This window comes from Limulus polyphemus, unplaced genomic scaffold, assembly GCF_000517525.1.
Source record: "Limulus polyphemus unplaced genomic scaffold, Limulus_polyphemus-2.1.2 Scaffold299, whole genome shotgun sequence".
Classification (NCBI taxonomy): Eukaryota; Metazoa; Arthropoda; class Merostomata; order Xiphosura; family Limulidae; genus Limulus; species Limulus polyphemus.
The window spans coordinates 402,480-422,783 of NW_013665909.1; the positions used below are offsets into that span (position 1 = coordinate 402,480).

The following is a 20,304-nucleotide window of genomic DNA, read 5'->3' on the forward strand; positions in this document are numbered from 1 at the left end:
TTGTCGAAACGTTGTACATTTGCTTTCATGTTAAACTTATATTAAAGTTTTTCTTCATTACCCATTTAAGCCGTCTCCAGCCATTATTAGTCTCAAAGTGGGTTCCTCGTCATCGAAAAAGAAATACATTATTTTTTTACAGTTTGTTTGCTTTGGTTGTCGTTAGTAGTTGAGGTACTGTAGTTAGTTTCAACATTTCTTTTTTACTTGGGTAAATATTAAAAATTAAAAACAGCTAAATGGGTTAAAAAATGTACAATAAAACGATGTTTCTCCACATTTTTTTTATTTTTAAAGTGTATGGGGAATACCTTCAGTATTTATATTAATAGTAAATTACAAGGGAAAGTAACAAAAAGATAGCTTCAGTTTCCTTGCCATGACCCTACTTCTCAACATGATCAAACATGAAACACCGATAAATTCATTACCCAATGTGCTTCTCAATATGAGAATGATGTTTACAGATTCGTCTGCCTTGATTGAGGCCCCCTAGTGGCACAGCGGTATGTCTGCGGAGTTACAACGCTAGAAACCGGGTTTAGATACCTGTGATGGGCAGAGCACAGATAGCCCATTGTATAGCTTTGTGCTCAATTACAAACAAACAAACCTTGATTGAAATATCAAGAATTTCATTAAAATATGATGAACCATTCTATAACTTGCTGGAAGAGTAGACTTAAGATAACATTATCTTAGTTATAAGATCATTGTAAGTTTACAAACGACGATATATAAGAATAATACCACAGAGCAATGCTCTGTCGAAAAATGTAGTGTGTTCCCTATAATAAAACCACTTTATTATGCTTATAAATTTTAGTTTGTCAATTACTATTATATTAGTATAATGCGCTTCATAAACAGATGTAGTTATAAGGTCATTACATTCTATATGACATCGGCGTGGATATTGGTTATAATTTTATAAATATTTTGAAATTGTCGCGTACGTAGCATTTTCTTGTTCTATAATATTATTAATACAGTATTTTATAAGAATTATTTATATAAGTTGTTAAATGAAAAGAAAATTCACCTTTAAGGTTCATTACTGTTTTGATTAATATCTTACTGAAACGTACTATAAAAGAACACGTGAAAAATCTATGTCAAGTAACGAAATTATAAATATTGTTTAAGATTAGGTTAAAAGCAACGCCTACAATATGGGTCATGGCTTGTATAACGAAAGGTATATGAGTGTATATTATTGTTGGGTTTGTGAGTTTTATAACTTCGAATTACTGTCAAAGTTCGTATTTGAATTTGTATTGTGCACGAAGGCGTGGATATATCAGATATCATAGTTAGACTCAGTATGGATACAGATCATTGTCAAAGCTCGTATTCAGGTATACATGCAAGAATGCTTGATATTATGATAGTTCATATTGAAGTATACGTGTAAGAGTGCTTGGTATTGTTAAACTTCGTATGCCAGTACACGTGTAAGTATGCTTGGTATTATCAAAGTTCATATTTACGTGTACGTTTAAGAGTGCTTGGTATTATGAAAGTTTTTGTTTGTGTATATTTGTAAAAGCCCTTGGTATTGTCAAAGACCTTATTCAGGTATACGTGCAAGAGTGTATGGTATTATTAAAGTTTTTATTCGGGTATAAGTGTCAGAATGATTGGTATTATTAAAGTTTTTATTCAGGTATAAGTGTAATAATAATTGGTATTATTAATGTTTTTATTGAGGTATAAGTGTAAAAGTGATTTGTATTATTAAAGTTTTTATTCAGGTATACATGTAAGAGTGCTTGGTATTATCAAAGTTCGTATTCAGTTATACGTGCAAGAGTGTATGGTATTATTAATTTTTTTATTCAGGTATATGTGTAAGTGTGCTTGGTATTATTAAAGTTTTTATTCGGATATACATGTAAGAGTGATTGGTATTATTAAAGCTCGTATTCAGTTATACGTGCAATAGTGTATGGTATTATTAAAGTTTTTATTCGGGTATACATGTAAGAGTGATTGGTATTATTAAAGCTCGTATTTGTTTGGGTTTGTGTATGGCGACAGGAAGTTGCTATAATTATTTTAGAACTGTGCATGTTTGTGGAAACTCTGAATGATAGTTCTTATTAAAACTCTCAATTAGTGTTCAAAGAATGCAGCATAAAGCATAATCTATACGATGTATATTTATCTGAACTGTTATTTCATGCAGTGCAAACAGTAGTAGTTCTGTCCATTTCTCTTCGTCAAAGCTATTTTTAAATAGTCTATGAGAATTCTGGAATAATACATCTTTGTAATTTGCAAGAGAACTCTTAAAAATTAAGTGATTAATATAATACAGAAGAAGTTAACTTCAAGAAAGAAATTTACTGGAATTATTAACAGGAAACGTATTAACTTACACGAATCTAAGTTTAGTAACAGGGTCTTATGATGTGGGTGTGGGTTGGCTCTTTTGTTGAGCTCTGAATTTCGGAGCTGGCGAGCCGGATTCGAATCGGTACGATTCTACAAAATATTCCAAGTACTTTAAGTTGTGGGTGCGTTATAAGAATGACAGTTCATCTCTTAGGGTTGATGATAGATGATAGGGTGATTGTCAGCTTTATGGGGGCTGAATTCTTTACAGTAGGTGTTTGTGATTTATTGACGATAAATTTCAGCAAGAAAACGGACAACATATAATTCACTTGTTTTAAAATAATATATTCAAAACAAGTCAAACATATGTACAAACATTTACTACACTATTGGTTATCACAGTTATATCCAGAGCTTTAAATAATTGTCTCCTTTTCGTCAAATTCCACACAGTTCATCAAATTTGGGCAGCTTGAGTCGGTTGGCCCTGACCCTATTGTCATTCTTGGGTCCTTCAGCTTTCTGCTGGGTGAGCTTGACAATCTCAATTTGTGCTTTTATTCTCTCTATTTCCAGTCTCTCCTCTCTCTCTCTCTTTTTCTTCTTTCTCAGTTTGCGTTCTTATTCTTTCACTCTCTATTTCCTTTTCTTCCTTTCTTCTCTGCTTGTGCTCTTCTCTTTCTAGGTCTTGTTGTTGTTTAACAAACTCTCGTAGTACGCCATCTTTGAGCCCAAGTCTCTCACCTCTGTCAATTTTATGGGACCGAATTCTTTACAGTAAGTGTCTATTACTTGTTGGCGATAAATTTCAACAATAAATGGACAGCAAACAATCTGCTTGTTTTAAAATAATATATTAAAAACAAATCAAGCGTATGTACAAAAATTCGTTACACTATTGATTATTACAATTGTATCCAGAACTTTAAATAATTGTCCACACACGCGGGTTCAATTACTTTAGAACACCCTTTGACAAGACAAATTATTCTCCTCTACTCTGTTATTACAATACAAGGCTGTTATACTCATTTTAAAATCACTACTATAACTGTTGGTTACCACAGTTGTATCCATAACTTTAAATAATTGTCTCGTTTCGTTAAAGTCCATACAGACGGGTTCAATTATTTTAGAACACCTTTTGACAAGACCAATTATTCTCCTCTATCTCTGTTATTACAACAATAGCTGTGTAACTCACTTAAGAAATCGTCCGTTAAGGCTAAGGTCACACGCAATCTAACTTTGCTTTTTCACTTTTACTTTTACTTTCACTAACTAACTTACTTGCACTAATTTGTTCGCCTATATATTAATATATATATATATATATATATTGTCCAACTGAGGCCTAGAACTTTCTACAAACTACGAGATGTTATGATGTAACAATACTCACTTAAAGCAACGAAAAAATTCGAAGGTTCGAGTAACAGTTGAACTACGCAACAAATGATTCGTAAACAGTTACGTAAGCAAACGTGCCATAACTATCGCTTCTAAAAATAACTTACTTTAACACTCGCAAAATATAAACTAAATAATGCTCTCGTATTAAACTTAAAATGAACACTTGTGTATATCTAACAGTGGTCCTGACTAGCTGCCTTCCTTTTGGTCATTAGTTCAAGATTAGGGAAAGAAGTAGATAGCTTTGCCATGAACACAATATATAAATATTTGAATGACATCCATGACAACATGATATCATTAACAAATAATATGGCGCATTACAGTAAACTAAAATAAAAGTTAAAACGATCAAAATCGTATTAAAAATACCAATTTTTCTTGAAGTGTACAAAACACTAAATGATTACAAGTCTTCTATAGCGTTGACTAGTCAGATAGGTAAGAGCGACAGCAGTGGTGTATAATTTATTAAACAAGAACATTGCAAAAATTAAGTCACAGAGGAAAATGGAATCCCAATGACAGCGTACGTACTACAAATGAAACTGATTTGCATAACATTTATAAATAACATTTTCAAAAAAAGGATAATTAAGTTTAAGTGTTTTATTAAATCATTACATACTTCTAGTCATTTACGTTGAAAATAATACTGTTTTTATTGAGTACAATTTCTCTCAGTCTTTTTTTGGTTATTTATAAATTAATATAGATGGTATCAGAAAGAGAAATCATGTTATTTATTTTAGGCTTTGTTTTCGGACCTGAATTTACGCTCTTTAAAACAAATGAAAATGTCGCAGCGTTTTTATTCAAACTCTATGCTTATATCATTCTGGCGGGAATTAACATACTAGTTAAAGACGACAAATGGTTGTTTTTGAGTGGAATTAACTGAACAGAAGGTTATCATTTTACTTGAAAGAATATTTCAGTATTATCTGTATAATAGGTCAACGTAATAAAACTAAAGTACATTGGTATATATATATATATATATATATATGTTCACAACAACTTCTTGCAATTTCTCTTCAGTATGGGCCCGGCTTGGTCTGGTGGTTAGTGTGCTCGACTCGCAATCTGAGGGTCGCGGGTTCGAATCCCCGTCACACCAAACACGGTCAATCCCACTATTCGTTGGTAAAAGAGTAGCCCAAGAGTTGGCGGTGAGTGATGATGATTAACTGCCTTCCCTCTAGTCTTACACTGCTAAATTAGGGACGGCTAGCGCAGATAGCCCTCGTGTAGCTTTGCGCGAAGTTCAAAACAAACAAACAAACTCTCCAGTAAGAACGAACTAATTTCTTTGATTCATAATTATGTGTATCTCTAAATAACCTGAATATTCAGTAACAACAGTCCTGTTTTTGAGTATTCAGTAACATTTCTGTTTAAGAAAATTCAGAAAAACATTTCTATTTATGAGTATTCAGTAATAACATTCCTCTTTATTAGTGTTCAGTAACATTTCAGTTTATGAGTATTCAGTAACAACATTTCTATTTTTTATCAGCCAGTAACAACACTCCTGTTAATGAGTATTCAGTAACAACTTTCTTGTTTATGAGTATTCAGTAACAACATTTCTATTTATTATCAGTCAGTAACAACATTCCTGTTTATGAGTATTCAGTAACAACTTTCTTGTTTATGAGTATTCAGTAGCAACATTTCTGTGTTGAATCACACCAAATGTAATACTTATCGCACGAGCAGTTTGTGAGCAATAGTTTGCGTGTCATTTTAACCTAATTCTTTAAATACTCGTTGTAATCAGGCAATTCTAAAGTAATGTAGACTCGGCGAAGCTTATGGTGAAACACTTGCCCATAAATTTGGTAGCTTCCACTAACACTCTCAGTAAGTAGCTATAGCAACCGTATAATGCATGCACTTCGAGCGTGAACAACAGATCGCTTTAGAACACGTGGGAAGTAACCTATCATCAAGCACTTCTAAACTGATTGTAGGCAGTTTTCGAAAGAAGTCAATTAGCGATTGCGCCTCAGAATAATGTGCTGTTTTTGTCTGAGCTTCAATCTCTTAGAAAACCAAATAAAGTATAACATTTCTTTAAAATATTTTGTAAATTAAAAATAATTCTTAACATAGGCTAAATATTTAATTGATACAGGTCGAATGAAAATAGCTAATCACTATATTATACTACGTTAGAATTTGTTTTTTCAAAGATTTGGACATTCTTCCAGATAAGAAAGTTCAAAAAAGTTATTTCTAAAAACAAAATAGAGTACTTATTTTTTTCAAGATTTCAATATAAAATGGTATTTGGTATTTAAAACCTGACCATAATCTGGGATCCGATTCCCCGATTTGGACAGAGCGCAGATAGCTTACTGTGCAGTTTTGCGATAAACAAACAAAACAAAAACGAAAACTAGTGCCTTATAGAAAAGAAAAAACTTTAATTCAGGGGTGTGCCACTTCTATTATTAAAGCCAAAAGCCACATATCAAACTATTTTTGCAATACCAAGACACAAATAACATCAGCAAATCAATGAAAACAGAAATAATCATACCATGCAGTGAATCAGTTATATGGTCTTGAGGTGTTTGACCATTCTAGTATAATACCTCCTTATCTTATGGAAACACGTGACATTTTTGGATGTTGGTGTATTTAAGTCATATGCTGTTAACAACTTTGTAAATTAACTTAATATATATATTTTCAGTGAGGTATTAATTGGGATGAACACAACATCAACTTCTAGATATAATTTAACAAAATTAAAAAAGTTGTTTGAATGCCTATTAATACTAATAGAATGTTTTGTATATCGGAGTGGGAGGTATTGATTAAATTTGGATGTAAAAATAATCTTCTCTGACGTATTTGAATATGTTTAAACTGTGTTGATTCTTCTCTCACTTGACAGTAAATTCTGATTGTTTATGGTGAATTCATGTCAAATGACTGTTTTATAAAAGTTTCATAATTCAGTTTTGTGTTTCATTTTCCAATTGCAAGGCAACAATAAAAGTTTTAATTCAGAAAACATAAAGAGCAGACTTTCTGCTATCAAATATAACAAAACATAATCGACTCTTCTCTGTAAATTTTGAGATAACACGTTTTGACCATGATCCAACTGAAATAGTGGATATAGGATACAATGGTGCTAGACTTACAATAAAATCAAACGCTATTCCAATTATATTTCTTGGGTGGATGAACGGCTGTCAAACATTTCAAAACGGAAAAGTTTAGCAAAAACTACTACTTAGCAGTGAGTTCAGTTTATTAGCATATATTATTTCCATGTTTCATAAATAACAGTTTCTTTTCTGGTCGCTAGATAGCAGAACATATTGTTCTTATATAACGACCGTTTGTGACTTTTCATTGCACAAACAATTTTAGTGAAATAAATAAATAATATTCAAAGTTAATGTTCAAGGTATCAATTAGATCAAGTATTTGTGGAACTGAAGATCTGTGTGCATGTTAATGATTTCTGAGTTTGAAAACACCAGTTTCTTAATTATCAAAACAATACATTATATAGTAGTAAAATTAAGTAATATAGTAGTCTACTCTTCTTCAAATTTTCAATGGGACTGAGCCTGGCAGCTGTGTGTGTATATGTGATATCATGCTTCATTGCCTGGGATCTGTATGATTTCCTCGCTATTAATTGACACGATCCTAGTACATGGTGGAGTCAATTGTAGGCATATGTACTGAGTGATTTGGATGAAGTTGGAAGGTGTAGTTTCTGTAAATATCCCCTTAATGTCGCTCCAGCATTTATTTTAAATGTTTTTATTCAAACCTGAATTCATGCAACTGATAAGAACTCAACATTTAGTTGTAGATAAAAGTTATCTCCGGAAAGATTTGGTTACGTATGTAGTGAATTTTTTATGGTTTTGTCTACCTTGTTTCTGTACTTTTTTGTCATTGCCATCCCTACATCATATATAATTTTACAGTTTTTTTATTAGTTATATCATTTATATCAAATGTCGAAAAATAAATAGAGGTTAAAAAATTAAAACCACAGGTTACAAATGGATAATGAATTAATTGAATTTAAATACTACAGAAGTCAACTAAGCAGCCTTATATTCCCCCCGTTGGGACAGCATTAAGTCTACGGATTTACAACGCTAAAATTAGAGGTTGATTTCCCTCAGTAGACACAGCAGATAGTCCAAAGTGGTTTTGCTATGAGAAGACACACGCAGCCTCATAACAAAAAATAAAATAAGTAAATAAATAAAAAATATTTTACAGTAAAACTGATATTGAAAATATTAGAATGTAATTTATGAGATTACTAAGAAAAATTACAAAATTTAACAACTTTTGAAAGTATTTCATTAGATAGTAGGAGTATTAAATTTAAAAACAGCTCCAATGATATGTAAGTTATTTTAAAACATTTTTATAAACTTGTTAATGGCATTATAAGTGCAACTTATTGTAACTGCTTAAGGATAGGTCATTTATATAAATTAATATATAACTTTAAATTCAGTTTATCTAACACCAACTGATTAAGCAATTAAGAAAAATATAAATATATATATATAAAATAGAAAAGCTGATTTAAAACCATAATATGGATAAGTTAACACCAATAATAGCATATTTAATTAGTATTTCAATGAAAAAACATTTTCCAGACATTTATACGAAAATGTAGAATAGGTAGTGATATTAATCTGAATAATTGCAGAACAATTGTTTTATTATCATTTAAATCAACATTTCTTGAAAAAGTGATTAAAGAAAGATTTAAAATTTTTTAGATTCAATAAACTATTTCTTCAATTTTTAAAAATGGGCTTAGAGAAATATTAATACAGGGTATGCACTACATAAGAATATTAATAAGTTAAAAATTTTAGTAATGATGATAATTTAACATATATATATTATTTTTAGGGATAGCAAAAGCTTTTGTTACAAGTTCACACGAATTATAGAAATGGAATAAGAGGTATTGATTTAAATAGAAAATAATGGAAATTCTGAGAATAAGATTTTCAAAATAAATAATGATTTGAAGTATATTAAAAAGTGGTTTAATTAAATTATGTTATATTTATTTGAGATTTTCTTTAACACCTGTAGTATGGGCAAATTAAGATAACATTTTTACTAGGGATAGGATCAGAAAAATCGATCTTCGAATTCGATTTTGGAAATGATACTAAACAAAAGTACTAGTGATAATTATTTGACAGCTTTTTTTAGAGCAAAAGAATATCTGTAGGGTGCTACATAAAGGTTTATTTGTAATTATGCACAAAGCTACACAATGGACTATCTGTGCTCTGCCCACCACGGGTATCGAAACCCGGTTTCTAGGGTTGTAATTCCGCAGACATACCGCTGTGCTACTGGGGGGGCGGCTACATAAAAACGATGTATCAACAAATATTAGTTACATGTTAGTAATGTTGGATAATTAGTACTTCAGTTGTAAGCAGCCTGATTCGGAATGCGTTTACAAGCTACTATATCAAGCTAAAACATCAGGTAATCTACTAGCTTTTGATATCGATTTTACACGAACAGAAAATATCATCATATTGTAGTGAAGTATACAATGGAGCCAATAACATTCTTCATTAAACAGAATCCAGATTTGATTGTACTTCAATTATATTTTTCTTTAACTTGTTACTGGATATGATTTCTATGCTTCCTCTACTACCTTTTACAACGTGTTTTCCTATGTTAAGCAATAACTGGTCTGCACCATTGGGTAATATAATAGAGCATATTTGCTTTAGTACTGAAATGTTGTAGGTAGTTATACGACTTGATTTATCAATAGATTTAAAGGATTCATTTGCACATGATTTTCGACTTGGTAAGTTTCTCGTCAAAGAAGTGTCTATTCCGAAAACATTTCTAATGTCGTATACATTTTTGGATTCCTCCATTGCGTGTGCATGTTCTTTGTCATCATCACTATCTTCCATTAAAGCCAAAACGTCATTATAAATAAAACCCATATCGTCATTTTCATCATATACAACTTCATCATTGATATTTACAATATTCTCACTGTGATTTGGTCGTGGCCGTTTTTCTTATAGCGTTTGTTGCATTACTAGCACTTGCCAATACACTCTGTAGCTGCTTTCCTCCACGTCTCCGACCCAATTTAGAAGAAATTGATAATCCATTACACTCCAAGCCAAAATGAGAGCATGCTAAGTATTTTAAACATCTAGGCTTTTAAATTTGCAAGATAAAGGTTCGATTTTGAGATAGAATTTTACGTTTTTAGACAGTCGTTGAGGCAATCGTCAGCAACTTAGAGTCCATCGATTTGGAGCACTGAAGCTAAAAATAGGTCAAATAGTCGGCTTTTTTTTGATATTGCTCAAAAAAAGGAAACCGAAAAAACATATTTCCGCAATGGGTCATTTGTTTACCAACATGAGCGTACCTAATTTGTAGATACAGGAGGTGTAAAAAAATGAAAACAAAATAATTGAAAATAATCCAATATATTATAACAACTGTAAATATAAGGTGGTAAAAACATTAAGTCTACTTTTAAAAAAAATTAGAATGTTTTCAATATCTTGGAATAACAATATATTATAAACTTAATTGGAAAGAACTAATTAAAGCAATGGAAAATAAATTAAAATGTGTATTAAGATTTAATAATTTAAGAATCATAGTACAGTTACAAAAATATTATATGGCTTTTTGTTGTTAAGCACAAAGTTACACAATTGGTTTTCTGTGTTGTGCTTACTACAAGGATCAAAACCTGGTTTTTAGTGATGAGCGTCCCTCAGACTTTCTGCTGAGCCGCTGTGGGGATATGATAAGGAGTATGTTATCGCTATCAAAGTATAATAATAGAAAATTAAATTTAAAAAATTAAGTATATTACCATTACATAAATTGCTTCCTAGTGACACAGCGGTATGTCTGCGGATTTACAATGCTAGAAACCAGGTTTCGATACGTGTGGTGCGCAGATCACAGATAACCCATTGTGTAGCTTTGTGCTTAACTTCAAACAAACAAACAAACAAAATTACATAAATTTTATATTTATAAAGTATAAAAATCCGGTATCGAAACCCGGATTCTAGCGTTGTAAGTTCGCAGACATACCGCTGTGCCACTAGGGGGCATCACCATATGAAACAAGAGCTTGGGAATTTACTAATTCCTAAAGTAAAAAAAAAAGGAATATTTAGAAAAATCTTATTTGCATCAAATATCGAAACTTTGTAATGATATAACAAATAAACTAAGATCACTATATATTGGTCTGTCAATGTATATATAAATATATAAATTCAATCGGCTTGAACAAAAGAATAACTAATACTTATGAATTTTAAAATATATTTACAGTATATACAAGAATTTAAAATAAAACATCGAGAAAAAATATATAAAATAAAAATCATTATTTAATAAATATTTATAATATGTACTTAAAATCTTGTATATTAAATATTTATGCGTTACTATAAATGTATTTATATACTATAAACAACATTTATTATAGTTACCTTGACTTTATGAAGCTAACATGATACTTAATTAAATAAATGTTCTGGATCATAATGTATAGCGTAAGGACATTTTAAACTTTTTTTCGATACTGGTTTTTCCAGTCAATAAAAAACAAAAGTGCTGCTTTATGATGAAAACTGTATATATGATCTGTATTCCTATCTTAATTGTTTTGTGTTAGATGAGTTTAATTAAACAATACTGCCTTATTAAAGCTTATAATACGTATTGTCTTTTTACGTCACACCAAACACAAAAGCTTCGTAATCTTTAGTCGAGGCATTAGATAAATACAATAAGTCAAGAAAACCTAAGCGTCGTGTGATTCAACTGGTACGCAGAGTGTGTTTAGGAGTTGTCATTTTCTTTCCAAGCGAGCATTTATTTCAATACAGCTGCTGAATCTAATGTTTGAAATTACCGTTTTGCCTATCAGGACCGTATTTCTCAGCATAAAAGCAAACAAAAAACCACGAGCCATTCAACTTAGAAATTTGTCCAAAATTTTCTACTACTACTGACTAGAACGAAGGCAGCCAGTCAGCAGTGCCTGCCGCCACAAGGGTTTTGTACATTTTCAAACCGAATAATGGGATTGACTGTTACTCTTATAACTCACCCACAGCTGAAATTGCTGCGCATGCTTAGCTGTATTGCAGTGCAAACCTTAAAACTATTTGATCCGTAGCTCAGCGCGCTGACCACTAATCGACGATAGGTCCATTTAATCATTTATGTTAGGATACATGTATTCAAATTTTGGGTAATACAACTTATCCTGAAAGAGGGGTCAGTAATGGGTATCACCATAACAGTTGTTGTGGAAACGAAAACAAAACAAAACACCCATCTATATGCAGAAAATTCTAAGACTACACACGAGCAGGTTAATTCAAAAATGACGCGGCTTAATAGTGTTACACTCTTTTTATTTTCCCACAATACATGAGTATCCACATACAATTAAGTCGAACTTTACTTCGTATTTAAATCTGTACAGATTCTTCTGTTTTGCTGTCTTCTTTTACTCACTCATTATTACTAGCTTCTGGTCTCAGATATATAGATCGGAACTATAACAATTTAACATACTGTACAGATCACATATTTCTGTTTAAATATTTTGGAAACGTTGAAAATCATACATCTATAAATTTATATTTGCTGTATCAAAATCATGATTATTTTACAATTAACTCCCTCAAAACTGGTTTCCAAATCTGGAAACTTTTCTAATTGTCTGAAATAGAACACTTTATAGCTTTCCTTTCTACAGAAAACGAGGTCTCTCGAAGGTTTTCCTCTTTACATGAAAAAAGTCCTTGGAACATTTTCTGTATGCCTGAACGTTGGTAACTTTCATGTTTACTTCAAACGAACCTCCCCCCCCCCCCAGTGGCGCAGCGGTATGTCTTCAGACTTACAACGCTAAAAACCGGGTTTCGATAACCGTGCTGGGCAGAGCACAGACAGCCCATTGTGTAGCTTTGTGCTTAATAACAAACAACAACATCAAACGAAACCAATATACTGATTTCATTAAATTACATTTTTCGATTCAGTTTACTTATTGCTCAACTCCGATGAACTGAGTACTTCTCGAAACACAAGTTATGTGATCAGTACCGAATGTTTTTCTGTCTAATGTCTTTATGGAGTTAGTTCTAATATGAATGCAATCCATTGATAAATATTAGGCTAGAAAAACATCTTGAAAATAAAAACAATATGTATGAGATTGTATTGTAACTGTGCCCTTAGAAATGGTCAACATGTGAATTAATTCTTTGTTGTAACTTGTTACCATCCTAGTTCCAATTTCCTGTGAAAGCTTAATATACGTATAGGACGAAATCTTACCTCTAATTCTCCAGTGTGTATGGACATACCTTAGATGCAACCTCCAAATGTTTAGGTACAATAAACCTTTAAGAACTGCCTTTAACAACACAAAATGTAATTACGTCTTTGTTTTAAAATTGTCGTATAATGTTTTACACAAGGCTAGATACGCATAGCGGTCTGTAATTCTAAACTGATTGAATAGGAGGAAGAAAGCTAGTCAACAGCACCGCCGTCATGTATTGTGCTATTCTAATCTGACCAGATAGCGGGACTGGGCCGTCATTCTTTAGCGTATCCAGGACCTGAAAGGGCGGAGCGCGTTCTTACAGCAACTAGACCATGCCTGGCTCATCTAAATATCAGAAATGTGGTTGTGTAAAATACTTTCCCTAGCAAAATTGTATATTTAATTATTCATTGCTTTTCCATTATCTACAAGTATGTAATGAAGATCAAAATCCTTTTTTTCTAGATGTCTATTTTTTGCCTGGTGTGTGTTTTTATTTACAAAATGTTAAAAAGACGCTGGATAAAATAAAACCACTTAATACATTCATAAAATCTCCTAATTTATGCGTTCAGCTACTTATTCAATTTCTTTGTACATTGGAACACATATTAATCGAGCTTAGAATATCCAATTTAAGTTTAGTCAGCGTTTACATTCATGTATTAATCACTGGAAGCTGAGAAACATGACCTGATAATCAACGAGAATAATCCTACCTTGCAGCTGAGTGTCTCATATTATTAAAAGGCCACGTAATCACTGCAGAGTGATCCGTGAGTCGTGAAAGTGGTACAAAAGATCTCTAAGTTGCCTTTTTCATTCTTGGTTAACACACTTTAAAGTCTGTTTCATAAATATAGAAATAATGAATGCATTTTTGAGGATTGAAACCTACAAGATAGAACTGTAATTGGGATGGGTGTGGCCTAGTGGTTATCGTGCCGAGATTGCGAATCCGGAGATTCACAGTTCGCGTCCCATAGTATCAAGAAACGTGCGTTATTGCACTATAAGAATGGCGGTCCATTCTCACTGTTCATCCAGACAAATGTATTTCAAGAGTTGACGATGGGTTCTGTTGACTAGTTGCCTTCTTTCTAGTCTTTTTTGCAACTCTGCGCAAAATTTTAAATATCATAAAACGGTAACTGCTAAATAAAGAAATAATTCTGGTACATCTATGAAAATTATTAACTGTAGCAATACAACGTTTTCAAGATTCTGAGTTAATTGGTACTGTACCTTTTAATTTGTAATTTCTAATTTAGGAGTCCATCTATACACCACAAGTTTATGTGCTCCTGTAGTGTCTAAAGAAGTCAAAACTGAGAAAAATAGGGTAATATTTTGAATAAAAGAAAGTTAGTATATCAAATAGTTTACTTTACTTTATGGACTCCACTTTCCTCTTTCTTTCTTTCTTTTTTTTTTGTTGAAGATGTGGAGTTCCGAGCTTTAATGCGTCTCAAGTATATTTTTGAACCCTTGAGCCCTGGTGAGTGCATGTAAACACGAAAGTCGAAATAATATCAAACCAAAGTAGGTGAAACCAATTACACAGTCTATATATCGACTACACTGAATAAACTCAACTCAAAAGATTTTTCGCATTTTATTCGTAAGAGTTATCAAGTTTGGATGTTTATATTCCATTTTACTTAAAGAAAAGTTCTTCGAATATTTAGATTAAAAATCAATCTTTGTTCTCGCTATTGCAATGAATATCTACATTGATTTAGTTCATTTCAAACTTTTTATGCTCTTTAATTCTTGCAGATTCCACTGGAAGATCATGTGGCCGGAAAGTAATGTTAAGCTGTTCTTTTTCGTTGTTTTTTTAAACACTTCCCGTATCTGTGCTCCAATAACATGGCCGGTCTACAGAAGCATGAACATTTCTGGGGACATCATGCTAGGAGCTTTATTTCCGATTCACGAGCGAAGCAACCGCAGCCACGAGTGTGGACGATTACAGGTAATTTATTATAAGAGTGATTTATTGAGTTGTATTTTTCCTCACAATTATCATTACATTTAGATCTATCAACTTCCGTGCTGTTATACGGTAGACTCCAGTGAAAAAGCAACAGTATATAAGCTCGTATACTGGTTTAACTGACAAATAACCATTAACGCTACGGATGTCTCAAAGTATCTTTCAATTCTTTAATTTTTTACTGTTTAAGAACTAAGTTACAATAACTGTTGACGGACATGAAAAAGAAAATGTAAAAAACGTATCACAATCAGACTGAATCTTGTAGTTGAAGATGATATATAGGTTAATTTTTACTGTTACTTCGCCAGCCTGATATATATTAAAATGTTTAAAACAATTAAAATATTATTAGCTACAGACTGAATCTTGTAGTGGAAGATGATATATAGGTTCATATTTACTGTTACTACGCTAACCTGATATATTAAAAGGTTTAAAACAATTAAATTATTATTAGCTATGATTTACTAATTGTTCACCGACTTTTTAACGTACTAATTTCCATAAATTTGTGAATAAACAGGAAGAAGGACTACAACAATTAGAGGCTCTTCTCTTCACTCTCAAGAAAATCAATGAAAATCCAAAGCTGTTACCGGGGATTAAGCTTGGCGTTATCGCTCTGGACAGCTGTGACAGTACCACGTATGCGCTAGAACAGAGCTTGGATTTCATTAAAGGCTTTATAGCAAGAAGCAACAGTCATGAACAACAATTTATGTGCCAAGACGGCTCGAAGCCCGAGTTCAGGGATGGAAACTTCGATCGTGTGGTTGGAATAATTGGTGGGCAGTCCAGCTCTGTGTCCATCCAACTAGCCAACATACTTCGTCTGTTCAAAGTTCCTCAGGTATTAGACTACAAGTTTCATTTGTATAGTCTACATAATACATAAACAAGTATATAATGCATATCACATATACACTATCCTACCAAAAGTCATGACACACGGGTAGTTATGAATAAATCATATGTTTATTTCAAGAGATTAATAACGTGTTGGCTCGCTTTTGTTTCAATGCGTCGTGTAAGACGGTCTACTAATTTCTCGTAGTATTGTGATCCACTCCTCCTTTAAAGCATTAGTAAGTTCTATTACTGAAGAGGGCCGTCTTGGCCTTGTCCTAATTCTGCGTTCCAGTTCATCCCAAAGATGTTCTATCGGGTTGATGTCGGGTCTCTCTGCTGGCCGCTGCAATGTTCCGATGTTATTATCTTCAAACCGCGCGTTCACAATCCTTGCTTTGTGACATGGAGAGTTATCATGTTGGAAGGTGTAAGTGCCGGTACCAAACAATTGCCACAATGTAGGACACACAGAACTGTTCAGAACACCAATGTAGGACCCAGCATTCATGGATCCATGCACTGCGACCGGTGAACCTACTCAACACCATGAGAAGCACCCCCAGACCATGATACCGCCACTTCACTGTTGGGACAACACACTCAGATAATAAGCGTTCTCCAGGCATCCTCCATACCTAAACACGTCCATCAGACTTGAAGAGCGTGTAGCGTGACTTGTCGCTCCACAGGACCGATTTTCATTGATTCACGGTCCAGGTTCTGTATGCCATGCCCCATGCCAATCGACGGTGTGCATTTGTTTTTGTTATGAACGGCTTGTGGGCTGCAGCTCTTCCGGGAATATTCGTGTACTACAGCTCTCGACGTGTCTTGGAAACACTTATAGGATTGCCTGTGGCTGCTCGCATCTGCAAACACAGATTCTCTAGAGTCTGATGGCGAGTTGAGGTAACCAGCCTTCTCAAGGCATGTCGGCTCCTGTCAGTCAGTATTTTACGCCTACCTGGTCGTTTCTTGGGTTCATTGACAGCTGTGGACTTCCATTTCTTCAGCACGTTGTTAATTGTCGACCTGAGAATGTTTAATTGTTGCGCAATAGCACGTGCAGACATTTTCCCCAAATGAAATCCAACTATCCTTCCCCTCTGAAACCCTGTTAGCTCGTTAGCTCTTTCAGTGTACTCATCGTTTGGCGTACAAGTTCGAAATGACTTTCGAGCGAACTGCTGATCACTTTTATAAGCCAAACTATTTGTATATTTCGTCGTCACACGCCTTTTCCTGCAATCATAGGTCTGTTCCATGACTTTTGGTAGGATAGTGTAAATGTATATGCAAAACACAAAGAAAACCAACTGTAAGTGGGACACAAAGTCAGCCCCACAGAACAGTGACGATTAGATAAATACATTATACATCGTGAAAGGAATACAAAAACTATCATAACTATACAAGATCAAAGATCTTCCGAAGATATAATCCTTGAGTTAGATAATTGCAGTAATAGTACCCAAAAGTGGTAGGAATTTCTAGTCTTATCAGTATCTATCAGACGAAAGTAAGGAACCAGTAAATTTACAACATAAATACAGTGAGGGGTTGGGACTCATGAAGGTGCTTAAACTCACAATTTTCCAAATCATGCCGCTGTTCACTGTCAGCTGTCAACTTATTGTCTGTGTAACACTCTCTGTACACTAAAAACATACTTGTAACCAATAATGGTTATGACTACACCCACATCCATAGAAGGCAGAACATGTTTGAATTTGAGGGGGCACCGACGATTTGGGAACCTTATTTACTGTGTTAACCGTAGTTATTGAATTCAAAACTGAAATATCAATTTCCCATGATAGCTATACGTATTTGCTATTCCACATTCAAAGGGTTACGTCATTAAAGATTGAAAATGGGGGGGGGGCACCTATGCCCACATCTTGTGCCGACAGTTAATGATAGTACGACTTGGGGCTTATCGTTTAAGTGTAATCACTTTATGCTTCTGGTTGTCAAAAACAAGATTTATTAAGCGTCTATGGATAACATAAATGCATTATGTTTTGGAAAAAAAAAAACTCAAAAGATGTAAGCAATTTGCGATGTTAACTAGGAAACTCGTGTAATTTACCGATCAAATGACTGATGGAAATAGAGTCAGGTGTAAGTGTAATATAATGCTTAGATTAGGTACGTACAAATTATTTGGTTTGATTTGAAGTTGTGGTCGTACTTTAGAATAATTTCAACAACTGTTTTTATACAAGAACGTCCAGGTGGCATTATTTGCCCCTTTCATGTTTAACAATTCAACCGATCGTAACAATTATGGTTCCTGTGAAGTAACAATATAGTTTTAAAGCTATGCGGTTATAGTGAAATGACTTTCTTGATAAAATTATTCATATACAACCGTGTTTAGCTACTTTTGTTTGGAGATTTGATGTAAAATGTGTTTAACTTTCACAGGTTAGTTACCAGTCGACGAGCCCTACACTGAGCAACAAAGAAAAGTACGGATATTTTTTTCGTACAGTGCCCTCTGATGTCAATCAAGCTCATGCTATTTTGAAGCTTTTAAAGTAAGTTTTTAGTTTTAATGATTTCAAGAAGAAACATTGTTTGTTTTCTGCAAAGTGACGCTTGAGTTTTTTTGGCAGATAACCGAACGTTTCTGCATACTGAAGTCAGTGAAGTTGTTTTCACGCTGAAAGTACGTTAACATCAAAATCTCACTTAAGTTATACAATGTTGCATGAAGCTGAAGGGTTTTTAATTAAAGTATTTTTGTATATGGTATTTTCAATTTAACGACATCTAATGCGACACGTGGTCTATAGGCCACGTCAGAGACCCCCACTATATAACTACATCAGAAACCCCCACTAGTGTTCAGACATAGCTAACAATTACTGCCGACCAGAGGAAAGGCAGCCAGATAGTCAACAACAACTGCTGAGAATAATTATGTTTCTCTTAACAGAATAATAGAATTGTAACAGTAATAACTCCCCAAAACCTGAAAGTGCTGAACAAGTTCAGCGGCATATCACAGCTCGAACCTTGGATCTTTCTATCAGCAGCCTTGCACTGTAACCATTAAGCCACACTTGACCGACCCTTCGAATTTGAAGGGGAATATAAGAAAATAACAAAAGAAACTAAATATGAAAGTGATATTTATCGTCAAATATGTATTTAAATCATTTATAATTCTTCTAAGAATATATTCTACACTGATAGAGTGAGATTCCGGTAGCCTTTTAAATCAAATCAGTACAGGAACTAGTACATTTCTGTAAATATATACAATATTGGTGAGAATCATGAAAAAGGTGAGGAAAAACGGTATAAAAAATTACTACAGGAATTATACAGGAATGTCATCCTTTCTCGTGTGAAAAAAGAACTGCACCAGAGTACAGCCATATGACGATATGTGATTAATTGTCATCCATACAACCTGAACTCTATTTACCACATTACAAGTGTGTATAAATCAAAAACTCAACGCGATGTGTTTTTAACTGATGTGTTAGCTGTTCGAAAAATGCGCTGAGAAGAAATAATTACACCAAGATGTTGAAATGGGTATTATACCACAAACAGTGAAACGAAAAAACTGGAGACGCGTGCTCTTTATGGATCAGTCCGAGAAAATTCGTTTATCAGAGAGTAGAACAGTATCATAGTCAATGTATAACAGTGAAGCACGGTAGAAGACAGTAAAAGTTTGGGGCTGCATCTCACTTAACAATGTCTGTGATCTATCGAAAATTTATGGCACCCAGACTGCTGAAAAGTATAGGCTGATTTTGATCCATTTTACTATTCCCCCAGGAACATTTCTAATTGGGTGGGGATTGATCTTCCAGTAAGACAATGATACCAAGCTTTCAGAAAATAAAGTGAAATGATATCTTGATATTAAAGAGAAGGATAGATCACTCACAGCCGTAACTTGGTCTGTATAAAGTCTCGATACTAACATTCTTGGGACTGTATAGTACTATGTAGGACAATAAACGACTAATCAATTTGACGGAATTGTGGGGAGTAACACGAGACACTTGGAATAATATTGCCCAAACTTACATTGATAAATTGTGCGACAGCATGAAAAAAAAAGTGTAATGCTCTGTTTACAACAAAAGGGTCGTACGCAAAATACAAATGCACAACGTATTCGCTTCCCGTTTGTACTTTTTGTTATAATATTCTGTACTACTAACAAATTCACCATTTCTCATTGTTTTTTACTACTGTATTTGTATCACTTGAGTGCTTCCGTATTTATATCCATTACTATTATGCATATATATATATATATATATATACACTGAGTGGT

The 20,304-nt window shown here is 33.3% G+C and overlaps 1 protein-coding gene across 1 annotated transcript in view; it reads left to right on the plus strand.

The window, feature by feature from the left end:
* The window catches only part of LOC106457167 (metabotropic glutamate receptor 3-like), a 42,530-nt gene that overhangs the window by 3,023 nt on the left and 19,203 nt on the right, over window positions 1–20,304 (plus strand). The window contains exons 2-4 of the mRNA XM_022383014.1: window positions 14,924–15,122; window positions 15,670–15,996; window positions 18,426–18,538. Of these exons, the coding sequence (XP_022238722.1) occupies window positions 14,940–15,122; window positions 15,670–15,996; window positions 18,426–18,538 (623 nt within the window). The 5' untranslated portion in view covers window positions 14,924–14,939. The remainder of the gene's footprint in view (window positions 1–14,923; window positions 15,123–15,669; window positions 15,997–18,425; window positions 18,539–20,304) is intronic.